Source organism: Epinephelus lanceolatus, chromosome 13 (assembly GCF_041903045.1).
Source record: "Epinephelus lanceolatus isolate andai-2023 chromosome 13, ASM4190304v1, whole genome shotgun sequence".
Lineage (NCBI taxonomy): Eukaryota > Metazoa > Chordata > Actinopteri > Perciformes > Serranidae > Epinephelus > Epinephelus lanceolatus.
In genome coordinates, this window is record NC_135746.1 from 20,360,614 (window position 1) to 20,376,636 (window position 16,023).

The following is a 16,023-nucleotide window of genomic DNA, read 5'->3' on the forward strand; positions in this document are numbered from 1 at the left end:
AGCCGCGTAGGGCAAACGTCACTAAAACGCGCTTTGTTTGACTCTGCAGTGAAGTCAGTTGTCCACAAGATGGCGGAACTGTTATGTCGGTTATAAATACATAATATTATTTGGTCCTATTTCAAGTGCAAAATTGTGCTGTTGGTTTCTGAAGTAAGCACCCAAAATACTTTAAAAATAGAATAATTCATTTAAAATTAAATTAAATTAAAACTCAACATATCAAATTATGTTTGTTGGTCACACATTAAGTCGTCACTACACAGTGTGTTCCAACGTATTGTGAAATTCATTTGTGCTCAGCTCCAGAAGGCAACTAACAAATAGGAAATAAATAAATAAATAAATAAATAAAAATGTTATGCATTTATAATGAGTGGATATGTATAGTAAGCAACATGTTACCAATATCACAGAGATAGTTTTATTTATTTATTTATTTATTCATTTATTGTTGTTGGGTTTTCTTTTTTCATTTATGGATGATTCTGATAATCTTTTTTTAAAGATGTGTATCTTTATATAAATTCTGGATATTCTAAGTATAAGTAAGAGACCATAATTTTACTTATGATACTTAAATTATCATAAGTGAGCACTCATTTGGGGACAAAATTAATCATGAAATTAGCAGAGGACTTTTATTTTGACAAAATTAAAGATAGTTACACTATAATTTATTGCAGAAAAGGAAACATTTGCGTGTACAAATTCACCAGAATGCAAGTAATTAAGTTGTTTTTTATTAAATATTAATTATATTTCAGATAAAACAGTACGTTGTACAGATATATATTTAATCATTTAGGTCTGATTGCGGGTCTTATAACCGTCTGTCGAGATATTCTTAGACACTGGAAGACAACAATGGCCCCGGGACTGGTAGAAATAGCATCTCATGAATGTATGCTCAGTAGAATAAACAGCGATCAGGAGAAATGAGCATCTCCTTGGGACCAGTTATGGAGGATAAGCCTACATAATTATGAACTTGCTCTGTGATCATGTGACCCTGCAGAGTGATGTTTGAGGGCGTATGTGTGACATGTTTGTTAGTTTGTTTTCTTCTCTTTCCTTGTGACTTATTTGTTAATGTTTCTTTATGTACTAGAGTCTACCTCCATATTATAAAAAATATGTGCCCAGAAAATAATATAGCCATTTACCAAGCCTTTCAAAAGAAAATAACATAAAAATCATTGCATACATTAAAGTATATGAGGGAGATGAAAACCTAGATATAATACACCGTATTTGTTTTTATTAGATATAGTTTTACCAGTTATTTATAGAGGTCATAACAGCTTTCTTATTAATTGTTGGAGGAAATGAACTGTTTGATGCTTGAATTTTTCTAGCAGAGGATCCCCCCTTCACTTTCATATGTGGCCCCCCGCCCTCCACTGCTGAAACATAACCTACGCCCCTGTACTGCAGCATGTGTCTGCTAGGGAACTCTGGGTCTTTGAGACCATGCAGGGGAGCGGCGGTCCTCCAGGTGGGCTACCTCCACAACACAACACGCAGTTAGAAATGCACTGAGAGAGAGAGCAGAGCGCCGCTGCAGCCCCACAGGAACGTCGATCCACACGGTGTGTGCCAGCAGTGTGGTGTGAGGATGAAGGAAGACTAGATAGATATAGACATGATGGGACCGCACATCTGAAACCCCCAATGTTGCTGCTGCTGGACTTTCTAATGCTACGGAGAAACTCAAAAACTTCGAGGCTTCAAGGATGTTCTTCTCAGATGGGACTCTCTCAGCCGTCAGTTATGCGCTCCTGTTGGGAATAACGTGTCTGAGCGTCCTGTGCGATCTCACCAAGGGCTCTTCAGACTTCTCAGGTTGGGATTTCTCATGTTGTGTTTGTGTTTTGGTGCGTAAAAGTAGTGTTTTCCAAGCTTTCAAAAGCAACGCATGGACAGTGGGGCAATGGGCAGTGCGTATTTTATCCTGCGTGTGTTGTCTGCGCCACCTTACAACTCCTAGATGAATGAAATGGAACTTGGATAAGCCATTACGCACGCTTTTAACCGCTGAGTACGACTCCCAAAACAACTCCAAGCAGTGATTTTGTGTCTCATGAGCCTCTCCTCTGTGGACGACCCGTGGCTGTGGCGTGCTGCAGCATGCACACTCAAATGTTTGTTTGACAAACCGAGTAGGAAACAACTTAAACATGCGGAAAAGTCCAGTGTTGTTATCTTTTGGCTCATTCTGACCCACATACGGCACTTCAAACAACAGGTTCCCTTCCACTAAAGCCATCTGGCTGTGGGGATTAAGGGTTGGGTTATCAGTCCAGCATGGATCTGCAACACATATCCCATTGATGCAATTGAGATAAACGTGGTTAATGTGTTACTAGATGGGAACTATTGTCTAGACCAAGCCTGGCCTTTTCCTGCAGATTTAAAGCAAACAGCAGGTTCAATGCTTCATATAGGCTCTACCCAGTCTGTAAGGTGAAGTCAATGCAACTCATATCAGTGCCTTATTACCTCAAGTTTATGTGCAATCCGGTGTGATGGAATCTGAAGGCTTTTCTGCTAAGAAAAGGCAGCATATTACTAAACTAATGAGTGTTACATTAAAGGCTATTGAGCTCTGCTGAGCCCAAGGCAAGCCTGCAGGTTTTGTTTACAGTGCCATAAAACAGGAAGGGAGCTTTGTGTCGGTGTTAATTGGCCTCTAATGGGTCTAATGGTTGGAAACGAGCAGGCCAACACTGTGGGGAAAAGGTGCTAAAGAGCAGATGTATGTAACATGCCCTGTGTGTACGATTGTGTGCGCATGTGTCCATGTTGCAGCCTAATGAGCTGCTAAAGATCATGGGTGTAGTGGAGGCTGTTAACAAGGTGGCCTTTCTGTAATTGCCACGCATGTGTCAGTGGTTGTTGGTTTTGTCATAAATACTATGATTGAGTGGATCAGATGGTGGTTAATTAAGCAAGAAGGGGAAACTATTAGACCGGCTGATTCCAGATTTTCGCAGCCCGGAGCAGGTTTACCAATACCCCGGCTTAGACACACTTATGCAAATGCTTTGTCATAGGCAGGAGTTAATTTGTTGAAATCTCATCTTTGGTGTGATATTTCTTTGTTCTTGGTGTTTACCTCTGGGCCTTTGCTCACTACTTTGCTCCTGAGGGGGTGGGGAGGAGACACTGCTGTCATTTTGGGACCTTCCTTTTGAAGGAACGCCGGTGTTGAGTCTCCAGATGCAATTTGGTGCCCATGTGGGACTCTGTGCACCGTGCCTTTACAGAAATGCTGACCAAGCATCCCAAAGTGAATGAAATGAAAAAAGGGGACTCCGAATACCTCAGGGACAAAGAAATCCTTCAGTCCTCACATTCTTGACCAGCTGGAGTTTCCCTGGAGACAGAGGAGCGCTTTGATTGACAGGTGCTGCCGGGGTGCAGGGTGACAGAAGTGGTAGATCTAACATCTGTCACTCAGACCTCTTGATGGTTATATGGTTGGATCAGAGATGGTGGACAATGTGGCCACATCTGCAAGTCTTATTTATCTAGTCATATGCTCAGTGCTTCCCAAACAGACATAGGGACCTGAACAGAAAGCAAAACTTACCTATGCTCTCTTCAAAGCCAGGCTCCATTAACAAAAACAGTAATTTTACTTCCCTGAATACAGGAGCTGCCTGGCTGCTACCGCCGACTCGATCGGTTAGTTTGTTTGTCTAATTGTGTGACTTAAGTGTTTTCTAGGGTTAGTTCCGATCCACCAGTCATAATAACACAAACAAACTAACTGATCGAGGCAGCGGTTGACCAACATCTCCTGTGTTCAGCGAGGTAAAATTACTGTTTTTGTCAATGGAGCTTGGTTTGAAAAGAGAACATGGAGAAGTTTCACTTATATGCCAGTTTCCCATCATAAAGGCCAATCTATTTGGGAGGTACTAAGGGTGCGACTTGATAAATGAGGCTTGGATTATACTGCAACAGTTCAATTCATCAAGAATTTCTCTGTTTTTGGATTCTTCGTTCTTTCCAGAATCATGCAAGAACAATGTTTTCCTCATAAATTCAACATAACACAGGGTTAGTAACTGATATACAAATGGTCATTTGCAGAGTCAAGTATTCCTTTAACATTGCAGGATAGTGCATTTGTCCTTTGTGCGCCCTGCCAGTTATTAGTTTGTGCTTCTCTCTGCCTTGCGTTTGCGTCATTTTTTGACAACTGGAGTAAATGGCAGTTTCAAATTTCAAAACAAACCATGTTGCTGAGTGATTTGATTCTGTCTCTCCCCCCCTGTTATCATCTTCTATTATACAGCTGCCTGAACGGCTAATTAGAGGTGTGGAGCGAGCACAGCAACACTTCAGAGCCTCCAGGCTAACACGGATAGCAAGCCGGCTAATTAATGCTCTATATTTTACAAATTATCAATAGTTTGTTGTTGATTTTATACATGTTGTGTGCTCTGCGGTATAAATTTCCTCAGGTTTACTCATGTGAGGAGCGCTTGGCTTGTTACGTAACTGCAAACTATCCATTCTTAGAAATGTATGTAGTGCTTTTTTGCCTTTTTGTGCAAATACAGACGTCACTGCAACGCAAACACTGGATGGTGTCTTGCTGATTTTATCGCCAAAACAGAGCTCAAACAGTTAGCTGGTTAATTAAGTGGAAAAGCGGAAAATGAACCTGCAACTATTTTGGTAATCGATGAATCATAAACCTCATTGTTTGAGTCAAAGTGCCAGCTTTTCGGTTGTGAGGATTTGCTGCTTTTCTTTGCTTTAGGTGACAGTAAATTGAAAGTATGTGTGTTACCCGAGGTAGTAGCTGTTTCTGCTTTTCTGCTCCTGGATAACTTCATCAACTGACATAGACAGAAAACAGTTTACGATTTTAGTCAACACATAGTTGTGAGGGAAAGGGGAAGTCATGAATGCTGGACTGTTTGTTAAAAAAGCCGAAACAATAGCAGGAATCCAGCATTTGCTACAGCTGGGCCTTTCCACTGAGAGTTATTTACGAAACACAGGCGTATTGTATGTTTCTTTTAGCCGTGGAACATTTTAGAAACTGTCATTGCCACACAAACTATATGACGCTGCCAAAGGGTTACAGTGAAGCAACTTCTCTTCTCTTTCTCTGCCATAAAACCCCGCAGGCAAAACCCTATTTAACCCCAGTCAATGGGACGTGAGGCTGTTGAGGGGCCAAGGGGTCAACTGAGGTCAACCCATAGTAACTGTGAGTGTGTGGTTAGGGGGAGTTATCATCCATCTTGGTCTTTGTTCCCCCTCCTGTCGAAACCTCATCACACGTGTTGACCACTGTTGGGAGAGGTGGAAAGAAAGTCAACACAGCGCTGTTTCTTCAATGTTATGAATATAAATTAAATTCAGAAGAAAATGAAGATGTTTGGATAACTTTGAAGTCAGGCTTGTGAAGTTTGATTTGATCATTATTTCTGTGTTGCATTTAGATCTCTTGATTATCTTAAGTATCCATTTTGATGGAAAGATTTGAACAATTAAAACACAATTTAATTTGTACTGTAGGTCATAGAAGACCGTTTAAACAGCAAAGAACGTAGTACCTAATTTGGTTCCAGAGATAGATGGATAAATTAAACCATGAGCAAAATAATTTGGATGATGGCTTACACTTTTTGTTACCCTAAAGTGAAAAACGTTTCCAATTCAAAGAAACCTTATCATGTGTTGTTTAAAACTAGGTTCTTCCATTAACTGTCAAGTAGTCATTGTTTTAACAAAAACAACAAATAATTGAACTTTGGTCAGAGCCAGGGACTCTCTATGACCAGGAAAGATAAAGATGCTGTAGTTTTCTGGATTTACATGCAGAAAATGGGAACCCAAGGATGTTTGTCTGCCTTGATGAGAAAAAGTATTGATCAGACAATTACACCTGAAATGACGGGTCACTTAATCTGTTAGTTTTAATTTATTTGTAACATTTTTTCTTGTCTTAAAGGGTAATTACGGTATTTTTAACCTGTAGCTTCTTTGTCATTTTTTGTATAACATTAGAACCAACACTTTTTGAAAGTGGTCCAGTATTTAATGAGAGTGCTGGAGCCGGCAGCCTAAAACAGGCTGCATTGTAACCACTTGAGAGCACGTTTGCAATGTACAGCCAGTAAAAGTGCTTGTTTTTGCCACTGACAGGCTCCTATTATTACTCAGTCTCAGCACATTGTGGAAAGGATCCCAACAGAGATAGGCCTTTTTGTTAAAGAGGAAGATCCTTTTTCTTCAACCAAAAACAGCCTGATATCACCATTCCCAAATACACCAGACTCCATTTAAAAAAAACAGTAATTTTAGCGTACAGAGCCAGCAGATTTTCACTTCTAACTGGGTGAATTAAGGGTTTATTTCATACAAACCAGAGCTGGCAATTGCTGGAACAGTGGCGAGACGAACCAAGATGGGTTTTGTGAGCTTCATTTGTTTCTGTTAACTTTGAATGAATTGTATTTCACAATGATAAAAATGACTGTTTAAGTAAATGGAGTCTGGTGGCTTCAGTTACAGCAATTTTCGGGCTATTTGAGGAAACAAATGGATCTTACTCTTTGACAAAAAGGTCAGTCTCTGTAGGGATCCTTTCAATAATTTGTTGAGACACTTGGAATAATAATCTGAGCCTGTCAGTGGCAAAAATGAGCAATTTTTTGGGACGTACATGGACGGTGCACTCAAATGCTGGGTGATTACATTGCAGCCTGTTTCACTTCTGGACTTCTGGATCAGTTACAAAATATTTTCATCAGTCACGGAGACAAAAAATAAAAAACATGGGAAAATAGGATACAGGTAAATAAAAAAAGGAAGTTACCCTTTCAATTATCGCAAACAGAGTATTTAGGGGTTTCTAGACTCGCTGAAATTGTGATGGATATTTTAAACAAATTCCTGACTCTTCATGGACTCAGTGATCAATAGGTAAATGACAAGAAATCGAAAATGAAAATAATCAATAAGCTGTAGCCTAAAAACAGTGTATCAATGAAATAAATTTACTAGTTGTTTGATTTTGTGGTGTAAAAAGATTGCGGAGCTTGATCCTTCCTAGGTGACAGATCAGCTGATTACTTCACAATTCACTTCATGTCTAAGCTGCCTGACACTGCAGCCAATACACACACAGACACACAAATCCACCGACGCTATTACTCTATGGGCAAGTCCTGGATTAGGCTACCCCTAACTGCCCACACATACACACAAACACACCCCTCCACGTATTACTGAGCGCTACTCAGGGCCCCTCAAATCTTAATCCGCTCTGATTTTGGAGTGGATATGGGTAGCACACTGAACCTCATGCTCTCCTCTTTCAGCCCCTTCCCCCCACTCACACACTCCCCAGCACCCCTGCCTTCTTTCCCCAGCACCACCCAGCACCTCCTCCTCCTCGCTGCCTCTACTCCTCCCTAGGGCTTGCCTGATCACTGTTTCTGTGTCTGTGTGCGCCAGGTGAGCTCTGTCTAAACAAATCCTGCCTCCCGCTTGTTTTGTCTACTGCGGTGGAGGCAGGCGGCTAGGCGGACAGCTAGGGCCTGGCATAAGGCTGCTTTTCTCTCCAGCTGAATAGAGAGGGGGGGTTACTGCTGCTATTCAAAGGGTAGGCTCTGTGAATGAGGTTCCCAAAGGAGGGAAGTGTCAAGAAATTTCGATTCATTGCGTGATGGTATCAAAACACACAGAGTTCTTGGGTGTCAACAAGGGAGGGAGTTCTTTTATCTCATGTGTTGTTTTGCTACATACTGAATAAATAACATGTTTAATGCACTGTACAAGTGATGTCAGGTTTGAACTATAATCCTCCATTCATTTCATTTGTTAAATCCACCGAAATTCTTTATGGAAAGGTGACAAGTTGCAAAAGGATTTGGTCGGGGCATGATAACGTTTTATCAAATCCAAATGCAGTTTGAAATCCGCTCATCAAATCTAAATCCTTGTGAAATCCATTTAGTTGTTGCTTTCATTGAATTTAAGTGACAGAAGTTATAGATAACAGTTTAGATCTACACCGATCAGCCAAAACATTAAAACCACTGACAGGTGAAGTGAAGAACAATGCAGTGATCTGTGAGGAAACCTGTGGTCCTGGCATTCATGTGGATGCTACCTGGCGTGCTCTGTCCACCCAAACACCGTTGCAGACCAAGTACACCCTCTCATGGTAACGGCACTCCCAGATGGCAGTGCCCCCCTCAGTAGGAAGGCTCCATGCCACACTGCAAAAACTGCTCAGGAATGGCCTGGGGAACATGACAAAGAGCAAAATGCATCAACCTGGCTTCAGAATTCCCCAGATTCCCCAGATCTGATCAAACATTTGTGGGACATGCCGGTACCTCAGAGGTACCCTCAATCCACACTGGGGCCTCCTTGGATTGGACTTGGCTCTGACCCTGTTGAGAGATGGACACAGAACCTCTGAGGGCGGCCCTGTGGTATCTGGCACCAGGGTGTTGCCAGGGGATCCTCTGAGTCCTGTAGGTTTTGAGGTGGGGTATCTCCACGTCTCATGGATGCTCGATCAGATTGGAATCTGGACATTTGGAGGCCAGGCTGACACCTTGAGCTCTTTGTTATGTCCCTCGAGCTATATGTGAACAGCTTTTGAGGTGGGCGCCTTGTCCTGCTGGGGAGGCCATTGCCATGAGGATGGGTTCTTGGTCTGTACCAGTGTTTAGGTGGTGCGGGTCAAGTCGTATCCACATATGTGCCAGGACCGAAGGCTTCTCAGCTGGCCAGCTGTAGGTTGTTTTTATGTTTTGGCTGATCGGTTTAGAACTCAGAGATTTACATTTAAGTTGCTTTTTACCTACTGAAAAGAGAGCAAAGTTACAGTGTACAATTAGATAGAAAATGTGTTTGTTTTACCAACTGAGCAACATACAATGATTTGTATGATATTTCAAGAAAATGCAAGTACAATGGTAGCTAATGAATTAGCACCCCACAAAGTATGTTAACTGCTACATATTTAACGTGAAGTTACGTAGGTTAGGATTAGGAAACGATATACCTTGGTCTCTTGGTTTCACACCAGACATGAACATTGGTCTCGTGGGGAAAAGACCTATGTTGTTTGACCCATGCACCACCCCAACCTTCCTGCGTTTGTGAATTTTCACTCCTTATGCTTCTGCCCTTCTTTACTCCTGTCAGCGCCTTGGTCACGTGATCGCAGCCTTCCGAAATAAGTGGGTTATCCATGCCTCACAGCAAGAGGGATCCTGGTTTGAACCCAGGGATTCGAATCCCAGAGTGGGGGAGCCCTTCTGTGTGAAGGTTGCATGTTCTCCCTGTGTCAGCATGGGTTTTCTCCAGGTACATTCACATTGAATGTTTCAGTCCACAGTCCCACAGTGCAAGCTAACTCTAAATTGTCCATAGGTGTGAATGTGAGTGTGAATGGTTGTCTGTCTCTATGTGTCGGCCCTGTGATAGTTTGCCGACCCCACCTCTCGCCCAATGTCAGCTGGGGTAGGCTCCAGCCCCTCCACAAACCCCCAACAGGATAAGCGGTTATGGAAAATGAAATGAAAAATAGAAAAATTGTGGTGCATTACTCTTTGTAGTTAAACATACGAAGAGTACGTGAGAGCAGCCTGAACTGAGAGATGTATCTAAAAGAGAACCAGCTATCAGAACGCACAGAAGGTTATTTTAAATGAGAGGTAATTGATATAGAGGTTCATCCAGAAATGTGAATGCTAAGGAGGATTTATCTCTGACATTTGAAACATTATATCCAGTCATTTATCTGAGTGTTGTGGAACAAGAAGCATTAATAGCTGAACGATGCTGGATATATATAACAGCGTTAATCCCATCTTTAAAGTTCGGTGCTAACAAGATTTCTCTGGCAGCCACAATCTAAAAAGTAAAGAGAAATGTGAAGCTGAAGAGCCTTTGGGTGTGGATATGTAGATAGCTTCTCAGTGTGTGCGCTCCTGTGTGCTTTTAGTGTGTGTGTTTGTGTAATTTAAAGTGGAAGTCTGGCACAACGCGATGGCGATGAAAGACGTGACCTACTGTGTAAGTTCCTCCCCCTGGATACAATAAGTACATCAACAAACACACACACACACACACACACACATAAAGCAACGGTATGGTGTTGGTGTTGAGAGAAGGGTGTTTACAACAGGAAACAACTCTTCCCCTCAGCTCCCTTTCAGCATGAGGAAATTAAATTATCCCACCTCACACTGCAGTAAACATGGAAGCTTTAAAGTCATAGCGTCACTGATTGAAAAGTGAACTGTTGCACAACTTGAGCTTTTTAAAAATGAATTAATTTCTTATCTACAACAGTGCACTGATGGGAATTCCCAAATAGAAAGAAAAGCTTTGAATACAGAAGTTTTAGATTAATGTCAGAATGTGTTCAAAGTAGACGTAGCCTTTAAGGGGATCTTTGTGTCAACCGAGTCAAGTCCTGGCATATAAGCCATATTAACGTGCACCAATCAAAGTATGTTTTTGTCTCGTTGCCAAAATATGTGCTGGAAGAAAGCACATCCTGACTGAGGTAATGCTTATTAAATGATTTGGCTGATGTTGGGGCAATATTACACTAAATTAAGTCCCGGTATGCCAGTAATGTCCTAGTACCACAAAAGAAGAACAAAAGATCACGAGCAGAAACACACTTGTCAGGAAAACTGTCCTGCAATCAGTGAGATGAGAGTTTACCTTTGAGCATTTCCAGTGTTATAAATCTATAAAAAGTAATTCTGTGCTGTCACACAGAGCAGTAATGGGGATGATGTTTTGCTCATTCTGTGCAAAGGTAATGTTACTTTTAAGGTGCATTACTTTTAAACGTGACACTAGTTTCAGTTTCCAGTATTTTTTTCAATATAAAACCAATGAGATAGTAGAAAGTTTATCGCAGAAAATGATTTTGTCAGTGGAAAATTGTTGGCATGGAAGACTGTCCAAAGAACCAAAATTAGTTCATATATGCAGGGGTTTTTTTTAAAGCGGGAAACCTGCTAAAAATAGGTGATAGACGTCCTTACTTTTTTTTTTTTGCTGCATGAGAGGGGATGACATGCAGCAAAGGGCCATAGGCTGGATTTAAACTCGGGCCGCTGCGGCAACAGCCTTGTACATGGGGCGCCTGCTCTATCCACTAAGCCACCAACGCCCCAAGATGTCCTTACTTTTAATATCTATTACTTATTCAGTCTCTCTTTCAAAGTCTGTGATAACTAATTTGGAGTGATGTTTGAGCGCTGCTTGGGCATCCTCCAGGACACTCTAAGTTCTGATATTGTTGCTCCTGGATTGCCCCTCTAAATCATTGTCGAGCAGCTGGGTAAGGGCATCCTTGACTCCGATGTCCCATCGTTCCATATCGGCCATGTTTTCCTCCATCTCTCCTATGCACTTCCTTATTCCTTCTATCTGAGTTGTCGTGTCTCGTATTGTCTGGTTTATTTCCATTGTGAATTCGTCCTTTTGGTTTTTAATGTCCTCTCAAAAACAAGTGCGAAAATCAGAGAGATCTCTCTTCAGTTCGGCCTGAAGCACGTCGTCCCATCTTGTCCCATTGAAATTTTGCTGGCCGCAACTTCACCCTTCTTAGTCCCCATTCATTATTAAATCGATGTGTACGGCTTTGTGTGAATATAAATCCTTGAACTGAGGAAATTTAAGGCTGATACTGGAGCTCTGTTGTTGGGCTGTCACTCCATGTAGCATGCCACCGGAAGTCCATTTGGATTAAGAACTTTGTGGTGGCCCATCATTATATTGCACTGTAAAAGGGGTGAAAATTAGGGCATCCACTCGGATGTCATATTTCCATCATTGCTGATCAAAGTCAATTGGAGCTGGAGCCGATGGATACCCTTGACTACTGCAGGGTCATTTTTCCTAGGAATGAATGCTGATTGCAACCTTTCTCTCTAAACAAAACCCAGATGTCTGTGGGTATAAGTGTTTTTTGTTGAGTAGGAAAAGGGCTTAATAATAAAAAATAATGAGGGACCACTTACCTTAATTCCAATAATCCCCAAGTAGTCTGATAAATGTACCACTGGACCGAAAGCCCATTAGTTTGAAAGCAAACTCACATTGCTGTCAGGGCCGTTTTTTCCGAAAACATACCACAGACTCTCCTTTACAAAAGCACATGGCAAGGTATTATGCAGAATGACATCAGCGGACCTCTGATTGGCTGGTACTTGTTGCCTTTGTTGGTTGGGTTGGTTAGGTTTAGGCATGAAGAGTGAGATTGGTTAGGGTTAGGGTAAGAATATCTGTATAGACTAATCAGAGGCAGAGTATAGGGCATGATGAACATGATTTTGCACAATAATAATTAGCCTTGTGTTTCTGTTTGGGAGAGAACGTAACGTATTTTTGGAGACACGGCCCATGTACGTTTGTTTTTAGGATAAGAGGCTGTCGGACAAACAGGCTTTTGGTCCAGACTATTTAGGCTTTGGATTATGAATCGCTGAAACAACAGCATGGCACCCAAATAATGCCTATTGTCTGTTTGTGAGCTCTTTGATTTCCCCATGTTGGTTCATTTTAGTTACTACAGTCCGTCTTACCCTGATTGTTCAAGGCGTGACTGTCATGCTGCTCTGCCATTCTGTATAAAAGGTACGATTGCACATGTTTTACATATTCTACGTCTATGCACAGCAATATGCTATACTGTAAATGGGTGTTGTCAGTATGTTGACTGAGGCCTTACATTGACTGTTAAAAATCACTATAATCTCAGTGAGAGTAGGTGTCACTTTTCAAACAGTGTCTGTCTCAGACCTGATTTTGGGGTGAAACTCCCAAATTAAACCCAGACTGCATTCAAAATGACCTACGCAGGCTGTGGCGGAGACCTAACTGCCGGCTGAACGAGGCTGGATGTCTTCATGGAGGCTTATAATCAGCAGAAACCAGTCAGCCCTTAATATGATAATCATTATTTAGCATAGATTCCTGTCAATCCCTAAAACCTCCCAACTTTATAGTAATAACTGTTATTGGGGAGAGAAGAGGGGGTCTAATTCCTAAAGCGTTTAACTGTAAAGATGTATATGAAGACATCGCAGGTGTGTGTTTGCACTTGCCCTCTCTTGCGTGGGGGAGGTTTAAGAAGCCCCAAAGAAAACACAGTGAAACGTGTGAAGGAGATTCTTGAGTGACACCCCGGCGTTGTTGCAACCAGCTGAAGTTCAGCGAGCAGCGAGCTCTCTTCACATCTTTGCCATCTCTGTTTAGGCAACAGTTGTGTTGTTAATTAAGAATGCACTCATTTGTCATATTTGGAAGGCAGACTATATTTTCCAGTGATTGTTTAGTGAGCAGAAAGCTCATGGGGAATCAGATAAGTAGCACTACCTGCTGCTGCAAGCTCTGAGGGTTGCACCAAACCAGTTAAAGGATGAAACTGAGCTGTAGATAAACTGAAACAAGTGTTGAGAAAGAGATGGGTGGGTGTGTGCGCCTTGGCAATTATCTCCTCATGTCCACGCCACTTATACGCGCTGGCTGTTGAATAATGCTCTCAACGAGCCCTGCGACACACACTCGCAAAACCAATGCACACACCTTTTCTGCTCCTGCATCTCAGAGAATGTCAACCATGCTTTGATGCCCCTCCTCCACCCGTCCGTCTCCTTTTTTCTGTCTTTCTCTCTGTTTTCTGAGAGCTGATTTATGTTTGGTTTAGGAGTCAGCATGTCCGCCTTGATCTGTCTTCCTTTTTGTTCTTTCTTACCTTCATCCTTCAATCCTCTCCTCCCTCTCCGCCTCACACTTTCTTCAGTGTAAGAGAAGAAAGAGAACATTTTGAACACCATTAGTTTTTATGGTTTGATTAAACCCCCGGAGGAAAAGAGAGGGAAAGAGAGAGACAGAGGGAGATGGAGAGGTAGAGAGGTGGGGCACAGAAGGGCCAGTTGGAACAAGGAGGCATTGTGTAGCCCCCCAACTGTGTCGGACTGACAGTCTGCATTACAGCACGCTACAGCAGCCCGCTCCCCAAAGCACTGCTAATCTGTTGCTTACTGGCCCCTCTGGCTAGCTCAGGTAAGGGGGGAGGGAACCGGAGAGAAGGGGAGAGAGATTTTCTCTTGTTTTTTCCATGTTTAAGCCAAAATCATTCCTACCAGGCCTACTGAGGCCACAATTATTTAATTTGTCACATTGCGTCATTGTTAAGTCTTGTTAGAGCTGCTGTTTCCTGATCTTGGGCTGTTGGCTCATTGGTTTGTAGCAATTCTGATGAAGTATCATTGGTTGTAACTGCTGTCAGTTTACAGATTACAGATATTTTGTTTGGTGAAGGACTCATTGTTCTTCATAGTAATGCTTTGAGCTAAATGCTAACATGGCCACAGTGGTTAGTAAACAGAGGAAAGCAGCATGGAGGCCAGTGAAAATGTTACAGTGGTTACTTGTTTTCAATATCTATAACTTATGCAGTCTCTCTTTCAAATTCTGTGCCGACTAACTTGGAGTGATGTTCGAGCGCTGCTTGGATGGAGGACTTTGGGTTGGCCCATCATCTATTGCACTGGAAAAGCTGTGAAAATTAGCATGTCCATCGTTGCTGAACAAAGTCAATTGGAGCTGGAGCCGATACATACCCTTGACTACTTGCCGATTGCAGCCTTTTCCGACTAAAAGATAGGAAAGTCTGACTGGGACTGGATATCTGGCATGCTAGAAAACTGGAGAAGTCTGACACGACTGACAAAGAGCATCAGCCAATGAGTGGCGGGATATGTCAGTGGAGTTGCTTATTTGGGCTTGCTCTCTAAACGACGCCTTTCTCTATCCGTCTAATAAGTTATTTAAGCGCATGATAGTCGCTTCTTTTGGGCTTGTTTCCATAGCCCTTGTTGCTTGTTTTTCTCCCAAGATCTGGCAACACTGACAAGCCGGCTGGCAAGCAACAACAATGGCGGCATCCACGGGATCACGTGGACCGCGTTGTGTTTAGACCCAGGCCCTGGAGGACGATCTGATTCAACACTGGGAAGAATATCCATGCCTTTACGATGTGTCATCTCCAAGTTAAAAAAATGTAGTTTGGTGACGTAACCGCGTTATCTGGGGCTATCTGGGGCGAGGGCTCGGTGGAGAAATCTTGTGGTGTGCACACACAGGTCGTAACGCAGTTGGAGAGACTCCCGCTGACAGAAACACACGTCGCCAGGTATGAACACTCAAAAGATCACGATAGTCTCCGCGACGCAAAATCAGGGTGAAAATCTTCAAAAAAAAAAAAAAAATAATAATTATTTGCCTCTCGCCATTGACTATCGTATATATTTTTTCAGAAACAAGGTCTATGCGACACCGTAAGGGAGAGGGTCCTTGTCTCTCTGTCTGGTCACAAACCAAACTATTGAATGTCTCCAAGGTCAGGGGATCAACAAAGTTATTGCAGTTGGTCGTCAGGGGAACATGAACGTCTGCACCAAATTTCTTGGCAATCCATCCAATAGTCGTTAGGCTACTAAGTCCATTTTTTTGTATTTAAACTTGAATAGGACTGGTAGAGAGGCAATGACATCACAGATCCGGCTCCACGAGGGCAATTTGTAATTGTTCTTTATAATTTTAAAACAAAAGCAAAACAATCAAAAAATTTATCCACGATTAAAATAATCTTTAGTCGCAGCAGTCGTACAGCAGAGGTTTTATGTGCAGCAGCTGACTTGGTACAAATGGAGGCTGTATATTCAGCAGCCAAGGAGTTTTACCCAAGGAGACCCCAGTTAGCTACAAAAACAAACTCTCCGTGAAACTCTGAATGAATAGAGCAAGGTAAGCTTTCACATTTAGTCTGGTCAGTCTGCTAAGTCCCATTGGACATGCTGCAGATGGCTTTTCACTCCCTCAGCTCCTCAGGAGTTGTTCTATTGCTTGTTTTCACAGAACAGCCCCCCGATAAGCTTGTTAATTCCCCAAAAAGCTCAGCCTCTCAGTGCCCACCCACTTCTACCTCTTTTTTTTTTT

At 42.3% G+C, this 16,023-nt stretch overlaps 1 protein-coding gene across 1 annotated transcript in view; it reads left to right on the forward strand.

Annotated features, from left to right (window-relative positions):
- Positions 1-1,496: 1,496 nt before the first annotated feature.
- Positions 1,497-16,023, forward strand: part of eva1aa (eva-1 homolog A, regulator of programmed cell death a) — a 113,852-nt gene continuing 99,325 nt past the window's right edge. Inside the window, exon 1 of the mRNA XM_078173860.1 lies at positions 1,497-1,845. Coding sequence (XP_078029986.1) covers positions 1,737-1,845 — 109 coding nt within the window. The 5' untranslated portion in view covers positions 1,497-1,736. The remainder of the gene's footprint in view (positions 1,846-16,023) is intronic.